General features: G+C 35.3%; 1 protein-coding gene across 3 annotated transcripts in view; it reads right to left on the minus strand.

Moving 5' to 3' along the window:
- The window catches only part of LOC118278623 (RNA-binding protein Musashi homolog 2), a 140,571-nt gene that overhangs the window by 10,424 nt on the left and 114,945 nt on the right, over positions 1–15,202 (minus strand). The window contains exons 1-3 of one of the 3 annotated variants that reach the window (XM_035597921.2): positions 7,122–7,230; positions 6,667–6,827; positions 5,191–5,417 (exon numbers count right to left, since the gene is read on the minus strand). In XM_035597921.2, coding sequence (XP_035453814.1) covers positions 5,191–5,417; positions 6,667–6,827; positions 7,122–7,150 — 417 coding nt within the window. In that variant the 5' untranslated portion in view covers positions 7,151–7,230. Of the gene's footprint in view, positions 1–5,190; positions 5,418–6,666; positions 6,828–7,121; positions 7,231–15,202 lie in introns of those variants that run through there. The other 2 variants (XM_035597920.2, XM_035597919.2) reach the window with 2 other exon arrangements.

Consider the following 15,202-nt stretch of genomic DNA (forward strand, 5'->3'; position numbering starts at 1 on the left):
AGCAATGTTACCCTCAACGTGAACCAAATTTCTACCAATCTCATCTGAGCATCAGTGTTACCTCAGTGACAATACTATTTACTTTGTTTTCTACCAAAAAACAGTATTATTTTATCTATTCTGTGATCTTAGCTAAAACTATTAATTAATTAATTAGTAGAAATATCAAGTTTGTAAAGGTTTTGCAGATAATTAAGGGGTGAAGTCAGTGTTGCTATGTTTAAAAACTATTAATTTTGGGGTGTGGCCACATAATAATATCATGAATATAATCAAACTACTGTATATATTTGAATCATACATAGCTGTCTAAAAGAAAATATCTACAGTTTGGAGAATGCACATTATTTTTATAATTATACTGTATAAACAGATTTTTACAACTTTTATCAATAACTTAATATGATAGAATAAGATAAATTTTACATAATTTAGTACTTTTAGGCCAAATTACAGCAAACTACAAAATTTCCTACGAATTGAGTCTACACGAATAATATAATCAATTTAAAAATATACACCAAGTATTTATATCAACTGTGACCAATTAAAAAACCAAAAACCGAATTAATTAAAACACTACACAAAAAAAACTACCAATTCAGTAGAAAAATCAAAAGCATGGCAACACCGACTGAGGGGGAACTACCAGATCAAATAATAGAAGACAATATAGAAGGAGTATTTTATCAAATCCATAGATAATCTAGACCTAACTCTATGTTAGTGAGTCTAGCATGCCGGTTGTCTATGTTATATTAATGGATATACTTTTATTAGTGTTCATAGGTTACTTTGGATCAACCATAGCCCAACTATGTGCCGAGATTTTGGTCCATATGCAAAAAATAGGAGTCTGGGTATAACCTACAGGAGTGTATATGTGAACTTGTATGTTTGTAAATGCACCTACGACACAGGAGAAAATCCTAGTGTGGGACAATGTTAAAAAAGCATACTATGGGTTTTAATGCTGAATACAGCTTATACCATTCGTTTAAAAGATTCCAATAGTTTTAAAATAGATAAACCTGAGTAAGCTATTACCTACATAGTTAAAGTTAATTTGTCAATCTAAGGTAAGTATAATATAAAAATCTACTGAATTAAGGAAAAATATACTTGAGAAAAGTTAAACATTTGTATAGAAAAGTTAGATTAAACACAGAATGAATTAGATTACAAGTTATAATACAAAGGGATATGAGTTCTACCTACTATTTATTTAATCATACTACAAAACTCTCTAGTTTGTTAAAATATGAGGAGTTCCTAAAGACATTTGTGTTAAATAAAATGTACAAAGAAGGCTATTAACATAAACTTGTGAAGAGTTAGCCAATTAGTATACATGTAAGAAAATAAAGATTGATTCAGTACAGAGACAGTAGCTATTGTTATACTAAATTGTATGCTTTGTAACAACCACAGATGGGGCCCAGTAGGGCTGATGCCTGATCCGGAGCTGCGGACTACCGGGGCTAGCCGGATCCCAAAGCAAGAGAGAAACACGGTGGTCTTTATTTCATTAAGAGTCTGACACTCCCTCTCACCCAAGGCCGGAGAAGTCATTGAATGATTTCCCCCCTTAAAAATAATTGCTTTATAACAAAGTATTATATTTCGTAACCATTGTTTGGATACCGAGCCGACCAATGGTTACTGTCTCTGTACTAAATCAATATATTTTCTTACCTGCATAATAAATAACATAGGGAATATTAATATTATTAAATTAATAGAAATAGGGTGCTACAAAAAAAAAACAATAACAAAAAATGTATTGCCAGACCAAAAAAAAAACGGTAGAAAATAAAATGTTGCCAACGTAATAAAATGAAAAACGTACTATTAATTTTTTGCATATGGCCTGTGGTACCTCGGCACGAACCTACGATCTACCTAGACCAAATCAACCTATACAAAATTACTAAAACTGACCGATATCGCTCCTTCTTCAGCCTACCGCTGTCTTGAAAAAATTGCGTTATTATATTCTTAAAAACTAAATTAGCTTTATTATAGTAATCATATTATATTTTTCATGTTTCACTTTAGTCGATAACTTTCATTTAGTGAGTTAAATTGTACAAATATTACAAATTTAATGGCTAGTGAAAGCATGGTGGTTTTATACGAGATTTTATACCTATAGGATGGGTTGGTAAAAGAGTGGACGGATCACTTGATGGTAAGCAATAGCCGGCTTTGGGCAATACTGGAGTTACAAATGCAGGGTCATGGGCCTCTGGTAACTTCACTTACTACCGCACTCAGAGTCATTTAATGATTACTTAAACTATTCCTTAGCAACGATTTTGTATTGAAAACAATTACTAAGGACTGGGTTAAGTAACCATTAAATGACTCTGAGTACAGCGAATAATTATTAATATAACTTATTGCCACACTCAGATACATTTAAAGATAGCCTAAACTATTCCTTAGTAACTATTTTATTCCAAAAACGATTGCTAAGGACTGGGTTAAGTAATCATTAAATGACTCTGAGTAACTGATTACTATTTTCGTATAAAACGCACCATTATTTTATGGTAACTTTAAACTTTTATTGGTCAAAGTTAATTTAAAATATATAAAGTTATCGACTAAAGAAACCTTGTTATATTGGTCTTAGCAACATGCCTTAGTTTAGGTATAAAATTAAATAATATGTTATCATATAGTTAATTTGAGAAACAGTAATGTTATATTTACATATTTTTATGTACAATCAAAGACCGTCTTTTTGACAAATTGAAACAACTCTTTTGTAGAAGTATTACAAGTAAAACTTAGCGACCCGCACCAACTTCGCATGGGTGCAATGGTGATATATTATGCATGAATTATACATATAAACCTTCCTCTTGAATCACTCTATCTATTAAAAAACGCATCAAAATCCGTTGCGTAGTTTTAAAGATTTAATCATACAAAGGGACATAGGGACAGAAAAAACGACTTTGTTTTATACTATGTAGTGATTTTCAATGAAAAACCTGAAAATAGTAAGTATTTTCTCAATAAACTAATTAAGCAACGAAGCTAAGCTAAACAGTCGATCTTGCGACTTCTATTTCATAGACTGCGATCACGTAATCGCTCCAAAAAAGGTTAAAAATTCACAAAATCAACAAATACCTAGTTGGTGACGACACTATTATCGAGTTACGCAATAAACACAGATTGGCAAGCGGATAGTTTTTGCTTAATTCAGCATTCGGCGCGATCAATCACCCGCAGAGTCAATGAACATTTTTGCCGATAGATTACTTATAATAAATATTTTGCGGTCACATTGTATTGTGCATTTTGTTTGGAATAACATCACGTCTTCATATTATTCGAAGGAATGCTAAGCATTTATTAATATGAGTTTTAAAGAGCCCGTTAGTAGTAAAGGTACTGTTTTTTCAGGGTGCAGAGGCATTGCTGGGCCGGCTGAATCGGAGTGATACCACGGCCGAGCAGTACACCGACGTGAAACAACCGAAGCGTTGACAAAACTGTGAGCGAGGTTACCGAAAATGAGTACAATCACAGTTTAACTTTACCCTTGTCAGATTCCCCAACAACCCTTAAATTCCAAACCCCCGTTGTGTTACGTTGTAAAGGCCAGCAACGCACTTGTAACGCATCTGGTGTTTTAAGTGTCCATGGGCGGCTGTGATTGCTTACCATCAGGTGATCCGACTGCTCGTTTACCGGCTTATACCATAAGAAAAAATATCAATGTTCTCAACACAAGAATCGAAGTAACTTATAGAAAGTCAATGGGTCAACTAAGTACCAACGACTAGATGTCGGCGGCAACAGTGACCGAGGCAAGTGTCGAAAATCTCATGCTTGGTAAAAAATCGCCTCCGTCACGCTTTCGATCCGCCATTACGGCGCTTAGCATCGATTCTGTGTTAAATTCAATCTGTTATTAATAGGTTTTAATATTGTATTATTATTTTTAAGTGTGGGAGAGCCATGCTTCGGCTTGAATAGGCCGGCTCGACCGGAGTGATACCACGGTCTCACAGAAAATCGACGTGAAACAACCGAAGCGTTGTGTTTCGTTGTCGAATCTTCCCAATCCCCAATTCCCGAACCCTTAAATTCCTAACCCCCAAAAAGCCGGCAACGCACTTGTAACGCTTCTGGTGTTTCAAGTGTCCATGGGCGGCGGCGATTACTTACCATCAGGTGATACGTCGACCGTTTATAAAAATTATATTCATAAAAAAAAATTTAGATGGTCCGGTGGTCTAAGACACTTCTCATGCATAAGGGACGGCTTCGAAACCTACCAACGGCAAGCACCAATGTGACTTTATCCGAGTTATATGTACATACTTTGAAGGAACTTTTTACTCAAACGGTGAAGGAAAACATCGTGAGGAAACCTGGGCTTATAATTTCTAATTATAAGTTTGAAATCGCCAACACGCATTGAGTTTCTTGCTCGTACTTCTCCATTCGAAGCTACACTTTGAAACGAGCACCTAGCTTCACTGACAGACAGACTGATGGACAATTCAATTTGACATGCCTAATTAAGGATTAATTGCAATAAATGCTTTGACTTTGATTTAAACCTAGTTCTTTATAATAAGTATAAATAGAATTAGTTTTTTATCTACATAAAACCTACTTAGTATATTTGTACATATAGGCATGTTGCTAGGACCATTCTTGTTTAAATTAAGTTCAAATCTACATAAATAATGGCATAATATTAAGGATAGATGCAAAACTTTTGTATTGGTATTGTGTGGACAGTTTATGTAATAAAAATACCTAAACAATATATCTATTTAGTTACTTAGAATTGATAACTTAGTTTAAAAGAATAAAGATTATTAAAATTTCATAAAAAAAGCCAAATTAAAACAAAATTTTTAAAATCCGAAAAGACCCCAGCAATTATTTGCCTGATTCGGGAATTAAACCTGAGCCCCTTGTCTAGCAGTTGCATTTGTGACCAAAAAAGGAAACATAACATTATTATCAATTTAAAATTCATTGAATAATACAATTTACTTGATAGTACAACTAACAGGTATCTTCAAAAGAACATTAATACATTATTTTTAAAACTATAATCTCTTCAACCCATATTAATAAGGCTTCCACAATCCACACAACACCAATACAAAACCTTTACATCACACAAGGAAACCAAGCAATCTACAAACGCACCTGTGTCACAGGATCTTTCATGATCAGCACATCGGTAACTGGTCCGAACATGGCAAAATACTCTCTTAGCTTCTCCGAGCTAGTCTGCCAGCTGAGCCCGCCCACAAACAGCTTGCTCGGCGACGGTGAGGTGCTCCCCGTGGGTGCGGGGGCTGTGCCATTGGCTTGTGACGTCACTGGGGTAGACCGCCCAGATGACGGGGATGTTTCTGTTGGGAAATAGGGGTCTGGGGTCAATGTTGTGATGGTCTTTGGTTAGGGCTTCGGTGTTTGGTATTGTTGTAAGAAAGATGTAACTGAGAAAGGTAGGTAACTATTACAATAAGAAAAAAAGGTTTTAACAACTTAATTATGTATGTCTTTTATCATTAGTTGAAATATTAAATGATTATTCTTTTATTGTCTATCAAACTAAAGTTAATAATTAAAAGTGATGGAACAAGAGAATTGTCTGATTGAAATTATTACAATGCTATAATAATGTTTGAATAAATATTAGGTTATTGTTTTGTAACCTATTTAAATCAAATCAAATCCTTTATTGCATCCATAGTGTACATTGTGGACTATAATTTTATACAGTAATATAATATACTTATCAAAATAACAAGTTATAATAAAATTATAATACAGTAGAACTCCAATTATCCGAATTAATGGGGAGACCCATTCGGATAATCAAATATTCGGATAATCGGATTTTTTAAAAAAAAATGCCTTTGAAGAGAATAAAAGCTATGTTTTGATATTGCACTATTTTTTTATTGAATTAAATTGTGGGGAAGTCTGTGTAGGCACAACGGCAAGTTAAGACAAGTCAAGTCAAGACTTGACGCGCAAACACTGGCTTCGCGGGGGAGAATAATAGCGCACTTAGACTTTTTTTGGACAATTTTTGTGATTCGGATAATCGGCGATTCGGATAGTCGGAGTTCGGATAATTGGAGTTCTACTGTAGTAGAATGCATTGTAATGTCTTTTTCTTGGTTTATTACCCAATATGTCTGCTTTCCACAATTTCAGAACAAAAACCACTTAAAATCATTCAACCTAGTTTTTAGTCATGATTTAAATGTGATCTCAATCACTTTTTGCAACACTTTTACTTAGTTTCTCAAAAGAAAAAACAATGAAAAAGACCTACAATATCTATAAGCATTATTTAAAATTCCAATACCACTATGAAAAACAAATTTAAACAGTTTAAAACTCTAAACAACTTCAAGTAAAGCACTGCAAGAGATGCAAACTTGGTTGGAACAAGAAAACTGATGTTTCTACAGTATATTTGTGTATGGAAAAGCAATCTGCATACATGAAATATTCATCACAATGCATTTACAAGCATAAAATGGCTTTGAAGGCATTCATTTGTTTTTTTTTCCATGTTATTCTTGTCCATAGAACTGTATTTCTGTTCCGTGTTTGAGGCATAGAAATGAGAAATAGAGAAATGGAATCTAAATAGGTACTCACTGATTTGCTGCACAGCAATCTGCTGTTGCTGGTGTTGCTGGTGCGCGGCCGCGGCGGCCGTGGCGGCGGCGTGCGCGGCCGCCTGCGCGCTCAGCACGTGAGCCGTCAGCTCGCCGCCCACCAGCCCTCCATCCAGCACCTCCACACCGCCCAGCGCCCCACTAGAATACAACCCCATCATTGTCACTACCGCACCAAACAGTACACGGCTAACAACTAAATTATTTACGTTAAATTTACGTAAATATCGATGGCCGAATCACGAGTCGGATTCGGTCCAACGACGCTTTCACTTTTGTGGCGACGACAAAAAAAAACAAAACACGATCTGTTTACATTCATCCGAATTTCCCGCCAATGTTATAACGAATTAAGTTTCGAAGCTAATTATTGGCAAATAAATTGATATTCATTGAATTACTGCGTACGACATAATTACTGTAATAATTATTTACATTTCACAAATAGCGAACATTTCTAGCATTTGTAATTATTAGATTTTAATCAAAGGAGGTTGTAATTCGAAAATCTATTGTTTACCACCAACGCTTTTTTTTAAATTGATGATAATTACTGTCATTATTGTGACAATGACAGTAAAGAAAAGAAATGTCAAAATTTTGCGAGAGAATGTAAATGTTTGCGTAACTTGAAAATGTTGCCTCACATGTTTAATACTTAATTACTTCAGTGATGAAACGTCGCGTCTTTTCTATTCGATTTAGAATCTCCGAGCGAGGGAGCCAAACGCAAATATTTGAATAAGAGATGAAACAGAAGGCAAATTTGATATCCGACGCCTCGTTTGAGATTTATCCATTTTGTAGGAAAATTTATACAACTTCAATCTCGTATACTTAAGTGTATGATAAAATGTGTATTTTAATTAGAGATACCTTAGAGGCATTTACATATATTTCATACATATGTTTTTTCAATGTGTAATTTAATGACATAGGTATTCCTGTTTTTTTATGTATTAGGTTGCAAACGAGCAGACTAGTCACCTGATGTCAACACCAGAGGATTCACAGGTGCGTTGTCGGCGTTTTAAAAAGGAGTATGCTCTTTTCTTGAAGGTTTGAAGGTCGTATCGGTTCGGAAATATCACGGACGACAGCTCATTCCACAGTTTTGCTGTGCGAGGTTATTTTTGGGGTTTTGTAGAAGAAAACTTTCTAATGTCATCCCTTTTTTGCATAATAGTTTTATTAATCGTAATTACTGTGTAAGTTACCAAGAAACTGACATAATATCATAAGTGTACAACTCCTTGTTCCATTACAAAATAAAATAATAAATTTAAAATCGCTTTCCAAGTAATATAATATCCTTTAAAAAATTCTAGACGTTAAAACTGTAGTCTAATAGAAAAGCGCACGCCACGCCGCCGCCGGAAAAGCTTTTATTTTATTGAAAATGAACTTATCCGTACAGCTGCTCCACAAAAATTGCCCTCCTACGAGTTGCGCATTTCATCTCCACGAGGATATCGCTATCTCTTTTCAACTCAGAGTTTGGTCGTAATAAATGTGTCGCTGTCTCGCTCTGAAACTAATATAGCTATTGCTATCGGTTATAGCCATAGAGTGTACTGTCCCACTCACAGTTTGAGGGTGTGGTATGGAGTGGAGGGCAAGTCCTCGAGGCTCGGGGGCAGTTGGCAACAGGCGGACACGCTTCGTGTCCAGTAAGTAATGGAATGCTAAGTATAGTAGTTTCCCTAATGACCGCGTATGAATACAATTTGCAACGTCTGTTATCGAAGTAAACAGATACAGTTTTGTGCTAAGTTAAGTTATTTTTAACCATTAGTACTCGTCTTTCTCTTCATACAAACTTTAAGCTTACATTTTTCATACTAAGCATAAATTAATCACATCTGCCTCGGAAACTTTTAAATCCCCACTTTTATACAAATTAAGAAATGCTAAGTGGCATAATCTTGTTCGCCAACTTTGATAGATGCGCGCCTTTCCCCAGGAATCTTTTAAGAAAGCCCCTGTCCTGCTATAAATCAGGGAGGAATCTGGCAATTTATCTCGTATGATCACTATGTAGGGTCCATTCCTCACATCCTCACACAATTCACTAAATAATAGAACTCGAGAACCTTTCTGTGCGGTAATAAAAATGTCACGTAAAATCTAGTCGTTAGAAATACATATATCATGTCTGATTTATGACGTGTGAGAGCTCTAGTTCACTGGAAATGCTTTTATTGTTAAATTACTAATTACTTACATGGGTTTTAATCTTCATTAATGAGTATAACTATTTGTTGAAGGTTGAAATTCATTAAATTAGTATAATTATTTGTTGAAGGTTGAATTCATCACACATATTAGTAATCGTACTTGGGTTATAAAATCCAATTTCAATTCGTTGTTACAATACAGGTCATAGCAACGTCTTTTTCTCAAAATAGTTGTCAAGCGCTGACAAATTTCATGCAAAAAATACTATCTACTTACACACCTACTTCTTTCATCCGAATGACGCATAGTTTTACTACAATAGATTCAATTTCGATAAATTAAGACGCCGTAAAGTGAGAAAAACGTCAACGCTGACAAATAGTTTCTTTAATTTGCGTTCGGGTCAGAGGCGAGGCGGGCAGCAGTTTGTTACGCAGTGTCAATAGTGGGACCGAACGAATCATTCATGCATTTAAATCGTTTTCCAAGATTTGTTTCTACGATTTGCGAGTGGGGCTTGTGGTTTTATCTATAATTGATGATTTACTTTACTTACTGAGAGACATTTAATAAGAACTTAAACTATTCCTTAGTAACAATTTTGTTTCCAAAACAATTAATAAGGACTGGGTGAAGTAACCATTAAAATAATGTCTCTGAGTACGACTGTTAGTCACGTTAATTACAATGAAAATTATTATTTCTGTGACTAAATCGACAAAATTAACGAGTAATATTTTCAGCTATTCCTAAAATAAAAAGAAAATATTACAGAACGGGAAAAAATAAAATAAATAAGGTTACGTAAACTGTTACATTCTATAGTTAGTCAATATTTCAATAGTTTACGCCATTGAAGTGTCAAAATGTTTACTATGATCGGTGAGTGGGAAAAGTATTTTTATATTACTTTAGGGCATTACTATAAATACCTATTTAAAATTATATTATTTATTTATTCATGGTCGATGAAATTCTAAGTATGTATAATAAAAAATAATTACTTTGTGCGAACTTACTACTGAGCATTGTATTCTTAAATTTATTATTAAATGTCTAAGCAATATGATTTATTTATTTATATTTGTAGCCTTTTTTTATTCGGACTTGAAAAAAACTGAATGATAAAAGCAAGATTATTTAGTAATGTTTAAAAGTTTTCGCAACATAACGTTTAGTTGTTACGTTTTTTTTCTTATTATAAAGACAGTGCGCCCAGTATATTATTTTTTGAAACAATACCGCTTAAAATTAGTAAGAATTCCAATACGACCGGTAAAAATAAAGTTTACAAACGTAAAAATATGAAGTAATATTATCTTAAATTGTCAAAATAAGTCCACTATATTTTTTGCAGTTAATGATTTCTTGCAATAAGCCGACGAAATATCTTTTGTCATAAAAAATACACCATTATAACGCTCCATTTTGAAAGAAACAAACAAACAACATGCACTATCTATCATATTACAACACATTATTCCAAAATACGAGTTTGGCAACTATAGCCGGAGCTACCCCTTGTATTTGCAAATATCTGTCCGCTGTCCTGCCGGGTCAATGACCCCGCCGCCATCGCGGGGATGAGTGACGAAACTAAACGCGATCGTTCCGCGCAACGAGAATACAGGCACGTGATTAATTTGGATTATTGTCTATTTGCCATACTCAGAGACATTAAAATTTAATGATTACTTAAACTATTCCTTAGTAACGATTTTGTATCGAAAATAATAGGCTAGTTTCCTACTAGTCAAATTCAATACTTTTTTCGAAACGTCAAAAACGATATTTTCTATGAACTTTGTATAAAATACTCTATTATGACGTCATCAGATTTTTACGTCAAATAGCAGACTTATTTCTAGAAATTTAGCTAGAAAAAATCGAAAATGAAGTAGTTCATCAAATTTATGAATGAGAGTGTGATTATTTTTGAATATTTTATTGTATTGAAAAGTTGTAATAATTTATTTTTGACTCAGTCATCATCCCTATTACTAAGGACTGGATTAAGTAACTGTTATTAAATGACTCTGAAGTACGGCGGTATGACTTAAAAGGGTTGCTACTTTTGTTTGTTTTAGTTTTGATTTTTTAGTTAAATCTATCTTAATAAGAGGTTTGGGAACAATTCCCGGGTCGGGTAAGGCGTTATTTTGGTTGGATTCGAAAACTCAAGTAGTAACGCTGACTTTTGTATGACAATAGGCTTTTTTTGAGTGGGGTAAGTCGTCCAATGACTTTTCTCGCCTTGGGTGAGGCGAGAGGGAGTGTCAGAATCATACTGACTAAAAACCTCTCGTTCCTACTCCTGCTTTTTGAGCAGGAGCCCCGGTTACCCGCTAGGTAGTCCGCAGTACCGAATGATAATAGGCTTTTCTTATCATAACGTGGACCGTGATGATGGGTATTATCCTCGGTCAAAAATAAATTATTACAACTTTTCAATAGTAATAAAATATTAAAAAATAATCTACACTCTCATTCATTTTTGTTTTGATGAACTACTTAATTTTCGATATTTTCTAGCTAAATTTCTAGCAAATAAGTCTGCTATTTGACGTAAAAACTTGTGACGTCATAACGCACTATTTCATACAAAGTTACATAGAAAATATTATTTTCGACGTTTCGAAAAAAGTATTGAATTTGACTAGTAGGAAAGTAGCCTATTCCCTGCCTACCTCTCCACTTGTCACAACACAAGCGTGATGATTTTATTCTCACTCCCATCCGGAGCAGGTCAAGCGGACGAGTCCGTGACCGCACATAGTAATGCAGGGACTTCAAATATTCTACATGCAATTTTGTATGTGCTAGAAAAATTTTGCATTTTCTCAACACATTTTTTATAGGGTAAATGAGAATGGTAGCAGATGGTAAGCAATTCCCGTCGCTCATTCCAGTTACAAGGGCCTACTAAATTAATTATTATGTTATCGGCACTCACGTAACTGTGTGAAGGAACTCGACTAGTTTCAAGGCATGCTAGCAGGAATTCATATTCATCAGCAGTAGTCGCGCTGCTCTCTCGAGCTTTCCTCGTCAAACAGTTACGTGAGTAAGCCGTTAACATCCATAATTAAGTTACAAGTGCGTTTCAGGTTTAGTGTACCTGGTAAGCAAATGTTCCGAATTACCATCTGAACACCATCATATTTAGGAAGCCTTCGTCTTTTTAGTGTGGGAGAGCCATGCTTCGGCACTGCTGGGCCGGCTCTACCGGAGTGATACCACGGCCGAGCAGAAACACCGACGTGAAACAACGCTTGCGTTGTGTTTCGTTGTGATCATGTGGATTTTCCCGATTAACCCAAACCTCGATTCCCCAACAACCCTTAAATTCCTAACCCCCAAAAGACAGGCAACGCACTTTGTAACTCCTCTGGTGTTTCGGGTGTCCATGAGCGGCGGCGATTGCTTACCATCAGTTGATCCGTCTGCTTGTTTATCGCCTTATACCATAAAAAGCGACAATAAACCATTTCCTTCATAGTCGACAACGTAATCGCGATACATCTAGTGTTGTAGGTATACTTAAGACTACGGTATGTCCGCTTTTTATTTTTCAGGGGTAAAATCATCCAATAACTTCTCTCGCCTGGGCAAGGCGAGAGGGGTGTTAGACTCTTGTGACTAAAAACCACCCCGTTCCTAACTCCTGCTTTTACATGAGCCCCGGTAAACCTGCTAGGCAGTCAAAAGCTCCGGTCAGGCATCGGCCCTAGCCCTATTGTGGTGATCTGAACCGCTTACCAGACAGACTTACAGTAAGTTTTATTCCTACCGATAGCAATATAAAACAAGACAGTCTCCAAAGACAGGCAGACTTGCTGTTTGTGCACGAACATATTTCTGAGAAACATTGACGTATTTCTGAATAGAGAGCGTGCTGCGTGGGCTGGAGACGAAATTACGTGTTTATTTATCTTCATAACGCTATGAGATATTGCAATAATAGATAGATACTTATAATCATACACTAGGTGCTCCCAATGTGGATGAACTCTAATATTTTTATAAGTCATACCACAGGTCATACTAGCTAATGCTCGCGGCTTTGGTCACGTGGGTGACTAATAAAATGGACTGTATGAGCAATAAGTGTAGCCTACGTTACTCCTTAGTACATCAGTTACCTGCCAATAAAGTACGCTATTTCATTAAGCCACCAGACACCACAGGCTGCAGGCTGATGACAAACAAAGTCCGAAGAATGTAGACTACCTAGCGGATTTACCGGGGTACTCCGGCTCGAAAGTAGGACTAGGAACCGGATACAGTTTAACTGAAGTCAGACAAAAGTCGGTAGCACTCTAGTCTCGCCTCGCCCAGGCGGGAGAATTCTTTGGAGTAATTTTATTATCCCCCTCAAAAAAATAAAAGACAGAACAAAAATTGCAAAAAAATCCATTTTGGTGTATGTATCGTATGTATTTACTGTACAGTGTATTGAACGTAAAACTGCACAATAAAATAAAACTGTGCAGTTCGACTGTTCAGCGTATAAATAAAAACCTAAGTCCTACCAGCAATTAAATCCAATACCCTTTCAATCAATTTAATTAACGAGACATTACTACTTATTATCACAAAGAAAATCTTATCTTTGTTATCAATAACACATCTTTGTATCACAGTATCAGCACAGATGAGACGTCTCTCTGTACGTAGTACCATAGTCGGGTCGGTTGCCATAGCAACGCGAGCCCCTTGCTAACCTACTTTCCATAGCTACCAACTCTCGGGAGTTACTGCACACAACAGCAGGTCAAGCTACACCGCTGTGGTAATAGATTTTCTATTTTATTCTATTGGTAAAAAGTCGAATTTTAATTGATAGGTTGGTGTATGTTGATGTGGTTGTGTTGGTGTTTTATAAGAATGGTAGATGTTAGGGAAAAATGTAAGACTATTTAAAAATATGTAGGTACAGTGACTTCTATTTGACAAACGTGTAGGCAAGAGTATGGGTAGTTTCCTCAGTCAAAAATTAATAATTTCGACTTCTCAATGCAATAAAATATTCAAAAATAATCACATTTTCATTCATAGATTTGATGATCTACTTAATTTTCCAATTTTTCTAGCAAATTTTCTAGAAATAAGTCTGCTATTTGATGTAAAAATCTGATGACAAAATTCATAAAAAATATCGTTTTGGACGTTTATAAAAAAGTATTGGATTTAACTAGTAGGAAACTAGTATATATGCATGAACTAATGCTAAATGTAATTTTCTAACTGTTAGCATTGCAAGCGTTATTAAAACTCGCGTTTACAACTACATGCATTTTATTTAGCCTAAAGCCTAGACGTTCGCCTAGCAGGTGACCGGGGCTCCGGCTCTGAAAGCAGGAGTAGGAACGGGGTGGTGTTTAGTCAGTAAGAGTCTGACACTCCCTCTCGCCTCGCCCAAGGCGAGAGAAGACATTGGATGATTTTCCACCATCAAAAAAAGGGCAATAAGCCTCTCAATAAGATATTTTATCATCGTCAGTATTTGGCACAACCCAGCAACGTAGAATCCTCTATTGTTGATGTCAAAGTCATAAACTATTCACGTATTTTAATTTCAGACCTTTCAACTGTATCAATTGAAGAGTATTATGCTTACATGCAGTTATTACAATTTTAGTTCCTTTTGAATCATAATTGTGTTCACTCTTGCTATTCCAATTTACTTTTGACATTGGCAGAATAGTCGACATCGGCTCAATTTGCCATTAAAAAAAAAACAGACGAAGAATGACTTGACCGTCACCATTGATCTTAGGTTAGCACAGATACCTAAGTAATGTATTAACATACAGTATTCATCAGTTCTTTATATATTAAAGACTATATTATGGAGTTTCTTGCTCGTTCTACTCCATTCGAAGCTACACTTTGGAACGAGCGCCTAGCTTCACTGACAGACAGACTGACGGACAATTCAATTTGACGTTTCAAAAGTGCCTTATTTAGTATTAATTGAAATAAATGCTTTGACTTTGACTTTATATTTTATTAAGCATTTCGAGACCAGACGAAGTCAGGACCCATCTCTAGTCGTAGATTATATTATCCGAGCAGAATCTTGACAGAAATAAATCTTTTTTGTTTGAAAATTTATTTAATATCTCATTCTCTTGCGTACAGTTAAGAAATGGTCAGCGAAGTGTGAGAGCTTACTGCCGTACTCAGAGACATTTAATGATTACTTAAACTATTCCTTAGTAACGATTTTGTATAGAAAACAATAGGGATGATGACTGGGTCAAAAATAAATTATTACAACTTTTCAATACAATAAAATATTCAAAAATAATCACACTCTCATTCATAAATTTGAT

Source organism: Spodoptera frugiperda, chromosome 24, assembly GCF_023101765.2.
Source record: "Spodoptera frugiperda isolate SF20-4 chromosome 24, AGI-APGP_CSIRO_Sfru_2.0, whole genome shotgun sequence".
In the NCBI taxonomy this organism is placed as follows: domain Eukaryota; kingdom Metazoa; phylum Arthropoda; class Insecta; order Lepidoptera; family Noctuidae; genus Spodoptera; species Spodoptera frugiperda.